The sequence below is a fragment of the Rhea pennata genome, chromosome Z (genome assembly GCF_028389875.1).
Source record: "Rhea pennata isolate bPtePen1 chromosome Z, bPtePen1.pri, whole genome shotgun sequence".
Taxonomy (NCBI): Eukaryota; Metazoa; Chordata; class Aves; order Rheiformes; family Rheidae; genus Rhea; species Rhea pennata.
The window spans coordinates 55424914-55440479 of NC_084702.1; the positions used below are offsets into that span (position 1 = coordinate 55424914).

Consider the following 15566-nt stretch of genomic DNA (forward strand, 5'->3'; position numbering starts at 1 on the left):
GTAAGAAGTCAGGTCTGTTAAAAAGACCCTTGAATTATTTAATTAGAAACACGGTAGTGCTTATGTTGCAGAGGAGTTAATCATGCATTCTACTGTATGTTAAGTACTATGCAATTTAACTTCATAAATACACCCAAATGGAAATAGCCACATTCCTCCAGTGCATAATTTTCCATTCGTATTGTCTAAGGTAAGGCATATGTCTCTTTGCATAGCTAGTATCATGATTATATATCATTGTTTTATGTGTATGGGAGGGAACTTTAGTAAAGACCTTGGGGCAAGTTCCCACAAAGCAGAAGCTGGCGCAAGTACACTCTCTGGAAAAGGTGTGTCAGTCAACAGGAGGAAAATATGATTGAAAGAAAAATGTGTTAATGCTTTACACTAATGGTTATGAAATTATCTGCATGAAAGAAGACAACTACTTTAGCTAATTAGGAATCAGGTGAAATATAGGTTTTGTGTCAGACTAGACTGAGAATTGAATAAATTACATCTCACATTTAAATGACATGTCAGGCTAACTAGCCAGAGTGATGCCTAAGGATTTACCTGTGGATTCTCCTCTTTGATTTTAGGAATATGTGCAATTTTAATTCTTTTAAGCTTTGAAGTGAACAGTGCTGTAATGCCTGCTACTGCCATTTATTTTTGTTGTTCAGATGTTGTAGCTACAGAAACAGAGTTGAAAAGCAATAGATCTGGAAAACTACACTGAAACTTGATTGTGAAAGTTTTTTCCAGACATTTGTAGTGTTAGCATGAAGGATCTTAATGCATGATGTAAGTGAAAAATGTAGTTTAACTCTGGACTAGAAGCATATAAAAACTACAATCTCCTTTGACAGACAAATGCGAAACCAGAGGAAAAAAATAGGTCTCTCTTTAACTGATGTGATTTTAGTCTTTCTTAAAGGATGGAAATTTGTAAATATATGCACATTAGCAAACAAGATGGTTTGATTTTGGCAAAAGAATCCATTCACAGTGGTTTTCATCAAAGGAAGTGGTTTCTAGAGATGTAAAATACTAATACATGATTCACGTTATAAAAAACCAGAAACAAACAATATGTAGCATCCAATAACTTCAAATTTTTCATTATCTTTTATAAGACATTCCTTTCCTTATTCCTTAAGGCAGACAAATGGTAATTGTTCTACTGAACCAGTTCTTAAATCTGTAGATCAGATTCATTTGGTTTAGTTTTCCACAGATAATGTTTGAGATGAGGTTTAGAACAATACATTATTTCTCAGTAGCCTTAACATTGGTTATGACCTAATGATATTGTACAAAAGTATCTGCATATGTTTGCATCAGGGAAGTTGAGAAAGGTAGTGTATGGGCCTGGCTCTTTTCTCGTTGTATCTGTGTAAGACAAGTCTCTTGGAGTCAGAAGAGTTATACAATGCAAAGCTGGTGGAAGTGTGATAAAAATCATGTGAAATATGCTTTGTATTACGGAGTGTTAAAAGCCATCTGAAAATGTACGAGCTGTTTCCCCGTGGTTCCAGCTCAGCAGAGGATTTTGGCAAGTGCTTAAGTCTCAGTAACTTAGGGCCTTATTCAAATAAGCATAGTTACTGCTGCCAGCCCTGGAGGTGGTTAATGGGATCCCATATTGAGGGCTTTGTGGAATAAGGTCGCTTTCATCGGTTGGAATCTGTTAAATAATGAGTAACAAGTACAAAAAAGGTCATTACAGCTCTGCATATGTGACCATTGTCAGTTAATTTTTAAAAATATTACTGCTGTATAAACTCCTTTTGAATATATCTGACTTGCTCGTCTTCTGAACTAAAACATAGTTAGACCAATACAGTACACACTTAAAATGTCTCCTGTTTGAAACAGTATCCTTTGTAGCCAGCTGCAGACCAACCCCTTATCACCTGCAGTGCAGCATGTAAAGATGTTTTCCACATATTTTGAGTTTGTTTTCACAGTGTGTTTCACAACATTTTTTTTAAAAGTGACAATGCTGACACTTATTTTATTATTCACCCTGCATAGTAAGCAAATTCTTTCTGTTGTCCTTCTAATTGAGAGAAGGAGAGAAATTGCTGAAAACCAGAGGATAACATGATAATGAAGGTCCAGATTTGTAAGGGAGCCTCCTGGGCAGATGTGAAATTTTGAGCTGCTTCAACTTTCTCTCTTTTTAAATTGGTTAGGTGTCAAATTGAAAACATCCACTTAATTCCAAATTAGGTAGTTGTCCTTTCTGTGTCTAGTATATTCTTTCTACTCTTAGTATGAGTGACTGTGGAGGTATGCACAGAGCTCGTTCAGTGCTCAGCGTAAGTTGTAATGAAAATAAAATGAGATGGAAACATATGACAATGTAGTTGAATAGCATCATCACTTTCACTCTTAGAAGTTCAAAATCACCTTGATTTAGCAGAACAAGTAAGATCTTACTGAACTGTGCAACTAATGACAGCAAAATTCTCTGCATCTGCTAACAGCAAATTTGTCTCCTCTTCATACCACAGAACAGAGAGTTTCATGCTCTGCTGTAAGACATCAATGTCTGTGGGACACTTGGTGGAAGTGAATCATAGGGGAAGTATGTTTTCCTCTTGGGAATAACACTGACATTTGTTTAAAGCAGATGGCAAAAGGAATTTAATCACATGGCAGAATGATACCAAAGTGAAAAATATGTCGTTATATGTCATCTGCAATTAGTATATTTCAAGTAACACTTGCTTTTCAGCTCTGTGGTGGTAGGGGCTTATACTTGTGTTACTCATTTTCTCATCTCCAAATACTTTTTCTCATTTCCGAACATAACCACGGTGGATGAAGTGGTGTTATATAAACTTTTTAATTAAGGCAGTTAACGGTGCTCTGTTTTCATTTTGTGTAATAATATAAGTACAGAATTTCCTGTGAAATGCCCATCTGATTTTTATTCTTTCTGATATCTTCTCATTTAGAGTTCACTCATTGGGAAGGAAGTTTAAAATAGGGTCACGTCTTCATGGTAATGAATGGAGCGTAGAGGTTGTTCATCCCCCTTCTTTTGAGGTGCTGTTGATGCTGGAGTTACGGCACATGTCTTTCTCAGTCTGCACGTATGCGTGGTTGCAGTAACTTTGGTCCGGTCGCTTTTGAAGTCAATAGGATTACTAGCATCAATGAAATCTCAGTGGTTTGGATGATCATCTCTTATACGCAGAGTTATTCTTTATTTGGGTAAGGTTGTTCCAATAGATCTAGATTTCACGGAACTGGAAAGAGGGGAAGGAGCAAATTTCGAGGCAGAAGACCCTGCACAGGGAGTGCTTTGCCAGAGAGCTGCTCCTTCTGGTTTGTAGTCGAGCAGCTGCTACTCCAGAGTTGAGATTTCGGCATTTTGTCCGCAGGGAGAGAGGTGATTTCTCAGGAAAAGAAGTCACAAAACAATAGCATCTTGCTAATTGTTGTCTGATGTCAGGACGATAGGTTGGGAGGTCTATGTTTTTCTTGTGTAAGGTGATCTGTGGGTGGAGACTTGGTTGGGTGCCTTGCTTTAGTATGTTAAAAATGTTTTATATACGTTTTTGTAATGCACTAAAAGCCTGAAATAGATGCACAAGTATGAATAAATAATGCACCCTAATGGCAGGGAGAAACTGTTTATGGATGATCAAATTTTGCAAGATACTGAGTATGCAAACACACCCAGTAAAATTGTGTAGCTGAATCACCAAGTGTATCTGTCTAGCTTATTTTGAAAAGTACAATCTCATTTTAATTATTTAGTTTTATACTTTACATGCTCCAGGAAATCGCCTGTAGCATGTTGTGTAGAAGTAATGAAGTCTTAGTAATATGAAACCTCCTCAGCAGCATCTGCTGTTAAATATTTATTGAGAAACTGGGGAAGATTGCCTGTCTATCTTTCACTGGCATTCATCGCCAGAGCACCTGATTGCCTTCCACATAAATTATACTGGCAGTAGCCAAATTGCTAGAGGAGATTTCATGGAGCGTCTGCTCTGCTTCTTGGATGCTATAAAAGACTTTGCTTTGGGTGTAAGTTTTTGATGGAGTAGCAGAGAGGAGTCTTGGTGCTGTTATGGATGTTTAGTTTAATCAAGTGGAAAGGTTTCCAACTAGGTTCCTCTAAGGTCCTTTGGCCTACAGCTTAAGCATAAAATGCTATGAAATAAAAGTGATTTGACTGTATTAGCTTAGTGTTTGCCATATAAAAATCCAAAAAACCCACGTGCCTTTAAAAGCCATTGAATATACTCCGCATTAAAGAACACTTGACAGGCAGAGTAACTAGTGTTCTTGGCAAGGATGAAAAGAGAGTTCTCTTTCTAATTGAGGTTAGCAAGTTGCAGGACAGTCGGTGACAGCTAGTGCTGTGGAGAAGTTGTCTCCCATGCACAGGGACCCACTGCTACAGCAGACAGGCAAAGGGAAGGGGCAGAAGGTCCTAAGAAAGGCTTCTGCATTAAACATGGGCAGTTTTGTACTGAACCTGGAAATAAGGGGAGGAGGGTATTTTGAAGTGTGAAGAAGAAGTAGCATCACTCTTTCCTGCTCTGGAGCCATGGGCTGGGACTGTGGCAGAGCTGCAGTGCTCGGACCAGCAGTGGGAAGGCTGTGGAGGGGATTGAGGGTGAAGAAAACTTGTAGTAAAGGCAAGATGGAAGGAGGTGGTGATAGTTCAGGCTTATGGATGAGACTGGTGTTACCTATAGCAGAGAGAAGGGAGAGCAGAAGGAAGGAAAGCAGATCCTGGTACTTTCTGTTTACTGCAGAAAAGCTCTTGACTGAAGGGATGAAGACACCTGCTTGCTTGATAATTGTGCTTTTCTTCTGGCTTTGATGTACAGTCTTCCCTTTAGCTTTTATGCAAAGTGTTTTCACAGCAGTTATTTGTTCACAGAGCATTTAACAAACAATTAAGAAGAGCACCCATTTCAAAATATTTGATCACACCCTGAAACTTCCTATGCTTACGATGCAAAACTTGTGGAATGTGCAACTGTTTAGTTTTTGCTGTTTTTTTTTTAATGACTGCATTTTTAGATTTAGAAATGCAGTGAGATAACAATGGCTATGTTAATACTCAAACTGCGGTCAAAAATTAGTGAACATTTCTCCCTTTTGAGCTCAGTGGAGAACAAGTATCTCTGTGACTATCAGATAAGAGGCTTTTCTCAGGTGCTAATTCTTATAGCAGCACTCAGATTTTTTTTCTGCATTAATCAATAAATAGCAACTTCTATTAAAGGGTAAGATTAGCATCTTAGTGATTTGAAACAGGTGTTTGCATTATTTTTGTGTCTGCAGCAACTCTTTATGTTGGCTTAATATGCCTCTGTGTCTTAACTTTGGGTTTTGATCGTGTCAGCATTTTTGAATGAAAAGTGTTGGATCTGGCCTATTTTTGGAAAAGCACCATTTAAAAGTGAGGTGCTTAGGAGGTGGCTGAGAGTGCTTTAGAAGTGACCTCCCTCTTCAGCTTTTGTAGAAGTTGTGCCCATGTGTTAGGAAAATATTTGCACATGAAAATGTGTTCCTTTGTGTTGCATCTGAAAGACTGCCCAAAAACTGGGGACAAAACTAATGGTTTTCCAAGGTCTTTGATTTGATTTTTATTTCAGAGCAGTCTTTTGTAGAAAAAAGACCATAAAACGTAAGGGGGGTTAATCAGCACAATAATGTCTATCTGTTCTAACACAGAGCTCAAAACGATAGTTTTGATGTGTAAATGCCTCCCTTTGTTTCAAAGGGAGTGAATTAATGGCCAGAGAGGCTGTTTTTTCAGGGTTAAAGCTGACTGCTCTGCCCTTGGTGAGGGAAGGGGAGGAAGCTGCGCTGCAGCATTTTACCGGTGGCGTGCAAACCCGGAGGGTGGGCGAGGAATGCACGGGATGTGTTGGCCGTTAGCAGAGAGCGGAGCTGGTTTCATCAGCTGCCAAGTATTTGGAAACACTGTTGGGGCTGTAACTTTATGGGATTTTTGTTTCTCCAGCAAGCGTTCAAGCTGGAGCTTAACCTATGGATTTCAGCTTGCTTTAACCTCAGCCCCCCAGCCGAATGCCACTTGCAGATAACAGGGCAGGGGTGGGGACAGTTACACCTCACTTCAGATATCTGAGTTAGGCACCTGAATTAGGAGGCTCCAGGCACTTACTGTGCATCCTCAGCAATGTGGTCAGCTGGATTAGATAGGTGCTCTTCCCTCCCTTGGAGGGCTGCAGTTTGCAGGGCGCATTGGCGCGGGAGGGCAGCCGTGCCGTGTGGAGCAGGGGCCCAGCACAGGCAGCTGGTAACGTGCACCGTGGTCCTTTGTAGGAAAGGTGTTCTTGGGATTTTATGATTATTTTCTCTTGATCATTTGCGTGCAGCTGTGTTTAATGAGCAAGAAGAGAAGTAGGTCAATAAAACGTGTTCACTGTTAGCAGAATACCTGTTGGACCATGCGTGGGTCTGTAATTGACCATCTAAAGCTTCAAAGCTTAACACAAAGACAGCTTAATAGAGAATTCATACCTAAATAAATTAATACTAAGCAGTAGCAGACAGCTGGCAGGCAGTATGCCCCGCCAACATGAGACTGTGGGTATTTAATGAACAGACAGTTTATGATTTGGAATCAGGTCTATTTTTAAGCCTCTCTTATTGATATGCATTAAAAACAGCATGCCAAAATATTTTAGAAGCTGTGTGCTTTAAGGCTGACAGAACTGATAACAAAGCCATGTATGTAGGTAAAATTTTTAAATTATTTTAACCTAGGGCATGTTACGAACTTGATGTTAAAGCACTATCACTGACAGTGTCTGAGCATGAGATGTTTTTGAAAATCTTGTCTTTGATACCTCTGCTGTTGGAAATAGAGTGTGTTTTTGCTTCGCTTTATTAAAAGAAGAAAAGACTACATCATCATGTGACTAGAACCTCAGGCTTTAAGACAAGTATCAAATAAATAAATGAGTTGGAGCTACTATGAAGCTCTACAAAAAGGCAGCTTCAGTGGAATAAATGTGTATTTCACGCTGTCAAAGAACTTGGATAGTGGGAACTTTGGACTTCTGGACCAGAGCTCTCTAAGGAATTATGAGGTGAAACCAGAAAACAGCATTGCAGTGTTTTATCTAATCCAACAGCTAAACAAAAACCAGAAACATACAGAATAATGGCATTTCCAGTAATTTTACCATGATCTGATGTACTCTAAAGTACAGACATGAAGAAGAATGATGTTGCAGACCTTTATTATCATAGACTTTGAGTTCTTTCTGCTCTCTATCTTGTAACAAAAACACGCACAAAAATCTGGTGGGGCTAATTAACCTAGGATCTCTTCTAATCTAATCGCTCATCTGCTTTTTGTGAAAAGACTTCTTATTCATGAATATGCTTGTTTTTCCAAGAAATAGAGCAGCTACTTTTTCTTCAGTTGAACTGGTTAAAAGTAAATAGCAGCTTTAAAATTCTCGGATTGATTTCCTGTCTTATTCAGTCAGTTGAGAAATGGATTGGGCACTTGGTAGCTTCAGGGTCAAAATATTTTCCTTATGTTTTTGAAACACAGTAACAAGTTAAGTTCCTGATGTAAAATCAGACATTCTGAGGTGCTAAAGCCCAGCTTTTCAAGGGTATTTGAGATCTCGTCTCCCAGTTATTTGTCCTCTGATCCTCAAATCTTAGAGATGGCATTTCTATACAAAATGAGCCTAATCCCTTCTTGGAGTGCTTTGGCAGCAGAAATAGCCTGGTTATTCCATCAGTGGGCGTGCTGGCTGCACTGCCCCAGCAGGTTTTGTGTTGCCCTGTGTTGTTCCGTCTCCCCCTCCTTCCCTCCAACTAGCAGATCCATAAACAACTGCACCTGCAATATGGAAAATCCATTGTAAATTGGGAAAATTCTTAGTAGGCACTAAAAAAGCAATCAAAATCTCTCATAGATCCTTTTTCTGCATGAAAAGGGAGAGAGACAGAGATACATGGAGCTCCCCAGGGGACTGACTATTGCTAATGATTCTAGGTAGAAACCATGAGGAGCATCATTAAAGACAAGGAGCTGTGGCAGGATTGCTGGTGGGAACTTCTCTGTGGAGCTTATAGAAGTTAGGCTGCCATTTGCTATTGAATTGCAATGGCAAATGAGAGCTTGTTTCTGCTGAATTCCTCTGACTGTCCCAGACCCAGTGCAATTACACTTAGCACTGTGTTTTAGGTGTTTGCTTGTGCTTTGCATTATGGATGAGTGCCACTGGGGGGATTAAATACAGCAGCTCTGCCATTTCAAATAGCTTTGGGTTGAAGTTGATGTGTCAGCTGTCAGTCCAGATGAACTTGGTATAGAAGCTGGCAAACTTAACACCATGTATTTTTTTCAAAGAGAACAATGATTTTAAGAATCTTTAACATATTTGATGCTAGAAGTGATGTAAATCTCCTTTCATTTAATGCAACTTCATGTTGTAAAGAGGGCTAACACAGAGCTGTGAAAGCCACAACAACCTCATTCAGTGTACACTGTGTTTCTGCAAAGTTCATGTGGTGAGTTCCCTTTCTTCCTGAAATAGCTGGGAAGAAGAAACCCCTGGTACCCAAGCCGGCCTGACCTCAGAGCTGACCCAGCTCAAAGCAGGAGCTTGGACTAGAGACCTGCTCAAATCCCTTCCAACCTGCCTTGCAATACTGTCAAATTGGGATCAGAGCTGGAAGAAAAAAAACTGAGGGCTTTGTGTCAAAAACACAGTCACTTCTGAGAGTTTTATTGCCTGGAGTATTTCCTATCCTTGCTGTAATCATCCCTGTGGGTAGTCCAGGCTTACCTGAAGAGCTCAGATTCTTCCAAGGAGGGGGAAGGGGGTGAAGGAGAAAATCTGTGGCATTTACTTGATGTGGAAATGCTTACATCCTCTGACAACAGACAGAAGGAGGGAATCAGTGTGACTAATTAGTTGTTTACTCAGCTTTTGTGCCCCCCTTCCCTCTTTCCAGGAGCAAGGGCCGTGTTTGTTTTGAGTATGTATTGATCTCAGATGTGTGCAAATTCCATTGCTTTGTCTTCTACCTTCTGTCAAGTTTATATTATGCCACAAATCCTCTCTCTTAGCCCTATGGGAAGGGGAGGGCAAGGTAGTTAGGGTGCACAATGCTACTTCTTTCATTTACCAGCACTATATTAGCATGTTTTTAGTCAACAGCTGATAGTTCTCAGAATCTGGAACAGGATCCCACTTTGAGAGCTGAGGTCCCCTTAGAAACTCTTGTGAAAGCTGGCTCCACATGCTTCAGGTGCACAGTTTGCCTTTTATTGTTATATATTTATTGCCACTTATGGGATTAAAATGTTTCTGTGCAGTTGCTTGATATCTGTCCTCATTACAGTAGAGCTATGCTTATGGAAAACAGGGCAAAACTTGGATTCATTTTTAATTTTGGATTTGTCAGTAGTGTCTGTGTGCATGAGACAATTCGTGATTTTTTTCCAGAATTCTGTTGAAACAGCCCTTAAGTCCTTTTGAGATAATTGAGGGGGAAAAATCCAAAGCATCACAGATTTTTTTATAGCATATATCAAATGATCTTGAGCTGAGGAAAAAAGAAGTAAAAGCTGGAATAAAGTGATATTAACTTGCTATGGTGTGGCATTGCTGGGCTGAACTGGCTACATGGCCCCAAAATGTTGAAGTGCTGTCACTGGTCACCGCATTCCTGGTCTCCAGCCTCTGATGTGGAGTTTGACCAGCTCAGCACTGAAAGAGCATACTTGTCTGCTGTTCACTTTTGGCTAGCGTATACTTGGTGCAGCTGGGGATCTGGCTCTTTAAGAAAGTTACCTGAGTTGTTATGTGAGAATTATATTTTGCATGTTTGAGAAGAGGGTTTCAATTTGTGCACAAGCGCCGAGCTTCCCCGGGGTTCATCTTTGTCAAGGGAAGCCTTGGGATTCCTCTTTAGGGCCTCTACCCAATTGCATGCCATGGCTAGCCTTCAATTCCTGTCCCAGACCCAGGCAGGTTTGCCTTGGCCAGGGCTGGCAGCATGGAAGAAAGAATCTCCTATTCCTTATGAGGCCTTTGAACAGCCAGGCGGCTGCGTGCAGCTGTGCTGGCGATGCCCGGGAGCCTCGCTGGAGTCACCAGGGGCCCGGCTGTGGGTGATGCCGTCCACCCTGGGCCGGTGCCGGGGTCAGGGGGAGCTGAAAGCCTGTGGAGGCTCACAGGCTGTCTGAAAAGCTTTGGGGATATATCTTAGCTTCCTTAAACCTTCAGTCATCTGGCAATGTTTTCTGAACTTGCCTAAATGTGAAGAAAAAATTGTATTGCTCAGGTGTGAGAGAGGAACGGCGTGGGCCAGGCACGGTCACCTTTACTTGTCCTTGCCGTGTACGAGCACCGGTAAGGAGCAAGGTGGTGGGGCCACGCGAGCCCCAGGTGGCAAGGGGCGAAGGCAGGCGCAGTGGAGCAGCAAATGCAGGTGCCGTGGAGCGTGGCAGGCTCCCGGTGGTGGGGCTGCTGGGCTGCTGGGCGCGCTGTTGAGCTGAGCACGCCAGGCCGCGGCACGGCTGGGCAGCTCCGAGGTTAGCAGAGGAAAGGAAGAAGTAACTGGCAAATTTAAAGACCAGGAAAGGGAAGATTACAAAACTCATTTGATAGCTGATGTTGGAGGTGAGTTAAGATTGTAGCAAAGGAGGCTCCTAAAAGGCAGATAGTATGGATTACGTCTGAGGTAAATAAGGACCAAGTCCTTACTGTCAGTCGTAATATTGCAGAAGTCTGGCCAGCGAAGGGGCTCGGGAGATTGCCTGGGTCTGCCCCTGTGCTGCCCTTGGGTACCACCAGTTTCTGATGAGTATTCGGTGCTTCCAAGCAGTCTCCTTCGGTAGACGTCCCGTTAGCCAGGTGTCCTCTGCCCCGCTCGTTGCATGGACTCCTAAATAAGTGTTTTTCTGATGGGGGATGTTTAAGCATACTTAATTACTGGAGTTGTTTACTAGGCAGCAGCTGATACCTTCCAGCCTGATTCTGAAGGTTTCCTCCCTATTTTGTAAGAATATTTAGTGACGAGGGTTTCTCTTGGTGTGGCAGTGGCCGGTCAGCACCCAGGGCAGCCCGTGCCCCGTGCTGCGGGCGCAGCAGCAGTGCACTGTGCTAGCGAGCTCGGCTCAGGGAAGCCTTCTTGGCAGCTGTGCCTGCTCTGCGTAACAAGAGCCCGCGCCAGCATATCAGTAACCGTGCAGCAGGTCCCCTCTCCTCCCCTCTCCCTTCACCTGAGGCTCTCGTTACCAGTTCCAGGCAGTTTTCCATCCCCTCCTGGAGCAGCTGTTCCCATCTTGCTGCCTACTGCGATACCAGCTGGTCTCCGGGCTTGGCTGCCCCCCGCATGGCACGAAGCACCAGACAGCAGGCACCCTGCCTACCTCCAGGCAGCCTGCGGCAGCCTGGGGACACGTTGTGCTTTTATTAGGCAGAGCCTGTCTCCTGTGCCACCCGGCCGCAGCCAAAACCGGCACGTGCCCTCGTCTGTTGGATGCAGCAGAACATTTCCAGCCCCAGAGACTGCTCGTCGCTGCAGCAGTAACAGGCTCTCACCTGCTCGGTACTCTCCTGTTGTTCAGGTTCTGCATTAATGCAGCTAAGCTAGGTATAAATCATTTATTTCAATAGTGACAGAATCTGATCTTTTTCCCCAGATCAGTCGTTTTCCATTACTTGGCTCTGCTTCTCAGAATTGTAACAGCTAATGAGAAATGGTTTGGAAACAGTTACTATTTTAATTGATGGAGCAATTACTGTTTAGTTTTGATGATATAAAATAACTGCATGTGAGGTGTTTCTTTTTCTAGATTTTTTTCAAATTTGTAATTAGGCTTCTCCAATTATGTACTTCATAAACTTTGGAAACAGATCTTTCAAATGAGTGCTTACTGCCTGATATTCTTATGCACTTAACTTTAAGGTGAGTAGACTCATAGGACTTAAAAAGAAGTAGTAATGTGGGTAAAATCACTAGGAAATGTAAGTGCTCAGAGGATGAGGACCTTTCACAGGTAGTGGTTTTTTTAATAAATAAAATCAAAATATGCGTTTTCCATATGGAAGAGCAGACATAGGATATTTCTGGTGTCTTGAATCTGTCTGCAAATTGTAATCTTTTTTTCTAATATGGCTGTCAAAAAGAAATTAATGCAAATGTCAACTTTAACAAAGAAGGACTATTCAAGTAAGCTCAGGAGTCAAATCCTGCAAATCTGGAGTAATTTTCCTGCAGATTTTCATGGAGAGCAAAACATGATCTTTCCAGTTCAATATAAAACAAAGAAAGGGAATTTGGGATTCCTTTTCTTATATCCTGTGTCACTCTGTTATGACCAAACACTACTTTTACATATCTACTGTGCCTCTGGCACAGACCCTGCAATCTCAGCGGCAGTTACAGCGTATATTCAGTTTATACTGAATGCCAAATCCCTGAAGCCTGTTTGCTCCCCTCGGCTGTGTGAATATCCAAGAGGAGAGTACGCTGAAGGCGGAGGCCGTGATACGATGCGTTCCCACGTGCCCATCACTTAATCATCTCCCACCGCTGCCTGCACCCGGTGGCAGAGCAGAGGTCGAGGCTTTGGAGGTTTTCCTTGAACAGATTTTCCTTAAACTGTTGCCTCAGTGAACAAAACTGAGGAAGCTGTGTGCATCTGAGGAATGCTAAGTGTGGGTAGGTGTCATTTTAAATTGCTGCCGTTCAGAGTGCAAATACAAGCATCTCCTTTATACTAGGTTTTGCTCGCACATACATTTGTGAGAAGGAGCAGGGAGTAGGGCAGGGGCAAAATGCCTTTTTGCCTCTCTGCATGAATGACAAGGGCTCCAAGAGCCCCACTGCTGGGTTTGGTGGCTTCTGGCATTTCCCGTGCTGCCTTTGGGAGTGGTGCCAAGCTCTGCTTCTTCCTACTCGATCGTTTTTGTAAAGCGGAGAGTGAAAAAATAACCCGCCTGAAATAATAGCAGAGATAGATCGGGCTGGGATTACAGTCAAAAGCAAGGAGCAAGTATTGCAGCCCTGTCCATGCAGACACTCGTTTATCTTCCCTGAGGATGATGATATGTGCTTCCCTCTTAAGCAGCCTTTTATTTGGGTAAACGTTGCTTTGCAGAAATAAAGATGCAGAAATGCTAACTACAGTATAGACCCCGAGGGCCTGAAGTGGTTCAGAAAGCTAAGTAAGAAAAAACCCCAACCATGGTTATTGTTGTTGCTGTGTTTTTGAATAACCCACAGACGATAGCAAAAGCCTTCAAAGCTCTACTCTGAAAAAGAAGTATGTGATTCTGTTTTCCCCATTTGAAGGAGAAAATTTGAAAGATAACAAATGAAGATCCTTGTGAAATAATTTATTAGTGCTTTGGAGCATGTATTATTGTCACTTCATACCTAAAGGATTGAAACAAGAAATAGAGTAGGTCGGTTGCCCAAACTAATGCAGATAGTCTTGGCAGCTGTTGAAAAACTGGCAAAAGTTGAAAAATTATACAGCTATTACAGATTGCGAGTGCAAGTCAGGTAGACTTAACTGAGATTTACTCCCTTTCTTCTTTTTCAGCTACAAAAAAAAAAAAAAAAAAAAAGGCTTGCAGATAAAATTTATGTACCACTGGACACTATATTAATTTTACAAATGAGTTATCTTACTAATAAAGGATAATTATGTACTCTATGTTGTCCTCCAGCCCAGCTCTTAGAACATTTACGCCTTTCCATTAGTGTGTGTCTGGTTAGTAAAGTATGAGTATAAAACTGTTTTATAGATCATTTTGCATGTGCTTTTAGTGCTATTGCAAATATAATGATGCTGATCTAAACCATTGAATAACAGCAGGAAAACTTGAACAGATTTTCATAAATTTGGATAAATACCTTTCTCTAGGCTTTAGTATAATTCCTTATACGTAAGTGTTTTTCTTTCTAGATAGATGCTGTAAGCTAGGAAATAATGCTTTAGCACACTGCTAATCAAAAAGTCATTTTTTGCTCTTTATGAATGCAGGGGCATTGAAGAAGATGGACTGTTACATGGCTTTCTCTTGTGTGTTGTGTTACAGATCTAAATGCATCACAGACCCAGGGTCCCCACACAGGCAGGCCAAACCATGGATCCATCCAGCCCCCACGGGCAGATGCGCTGTTGAACCACCAGACGGAGAGCCGTCAGGATGCAGAAAAAGGAGACAGAGTAGAGGAAAATATTGTTTACCTCTGATGGTTTATTTTCTAATCTCAGTAGCACTTTGGAATGTGTTTGCTTTTCTAAATGTGTGTAGTTGCTCTCTGTATGACCAAATGGCTTTAAGGATAGTATTTAATATTCAGTGCAAAATTTGCCCCATGATAAATATAACGATTAAGTTATTTTGAAGCCTTTTTTTATAATCTTTAATTTATGATGTGATTTCAAGTGCTGCACCAGAAGCAATGGGAAGCAGGGGAAACATAACATTTTGGATTTGTAAAGATGCTACCAAGAACTGTGAATGGTGGGGTTGCTTTTCTCTTGAGTCCTCTTTTTCAAAGGGCAAACTCAGAGATATGACCTTGCTATTTGAGATTTCAGAGTATGGATCAGTAACCTTCTAACAATTGTGATATTACACAAAAAGACAGCAACATGAGAATGATGGCTATAATATTTGTTAAAATGTGCTATCTACCCTTAAACAGAGGGCTATATCAGGTTGTTTTCCTCATCACTTGGCTTAGAAACTGCTCAGAGGAGGATGCTTTTTATGGTGTCAACATTAATTGCTAGCAAGTGTTTGTTCATGTCCCAAAGCTTATCATCAGTTTGATGCTATTACCGGTTTCTGTGATGAGATGCTGTAAGTCAGTTTGTTATTGTATTATAACTGCACCTTATTTCGGCAAGTGCCCATGCTTATATTTGCATTAAAATTTACCGGATGAAACCTTCTCACTAGTCAGAGGAAAAGAGGGGGAAAATTGTATTCTTTTAGTTTAACTGAAACCTTTGAAGTCTGCTGCTTTTCCATGTAGGAACTACCTGCCTTTTTGCTTTCAGGCTCATGAGATGATCAGTGTGGTAGGCAGTAAGAAACCAGGACCTGTTTTGTGCCTTTTGTCTTTCAGAAATCTTTGTATACTTTTGTTGAATTGAATAAATATTCTGTGCCTCTCACTGCAACTTCGATGCACTGTCAGGTCCTCCAAAGAGGCTTGAAAACAGGAAGAAAAGATTTCTGTCCCTGCTTGGCAAACCCAAGGCCATGCCACTCCAGCAGGTGCAGGCAGCCCTCAGCTTGCCGTGCATGCCCTCTGGACTGGCCAGGGGCTCCTTAGCATGGATTATTGGACCAGGAATAGTGCAGCAGGAATGCAGATGTGCAGCTCCCAGATCAGCGCTGCCTCGCGTTCACCCACCTCGCGGGGCAGGGGAGCGCAGCATTGCCCATGCACGCTTTCCTGGAGAAGCCCCAAGTGTCATGGTTTCTGCTTTACACTGAGCCTTTCCTTGTACAAAACCTCTCACAAGGAGCAGAGGTTTAGATAGTAGATGTGTGTCAGCATGAATTTCCTCT

At 41.9% G+C, this 15566-nt stretch overlaps 1 protein-coding gene across 8 annotated transcripts in view; it reads left to right on the forward strand.

Annotated features, from left to right (window-relative positions):
* ARHGEF28 (Rho guanine nucleotide exchange factor 28) overlaps positions 1-15172 on the forward strand; it is a 130590-nt gene extending 115418 nt beyond the window's left edge. For all 8 annotated transcript variants that reach the window (XM_062599010.1, XM_062599017.1, XM_062599011.1 and 5 more), the window contains one exon: positions 14076-15172. In XM_062599010.1, coding sequence (XP_062454994.1) covers positions 14076-14233 — 158 coding nt within the window. In that variant the 3' untranslated portion in view covers positions 14234-15172. The remainder of the gene's footprint in view (positions 1-14075) is intronic.
* Positions 15173-15566: the final 394 nt, after the last annotated feature.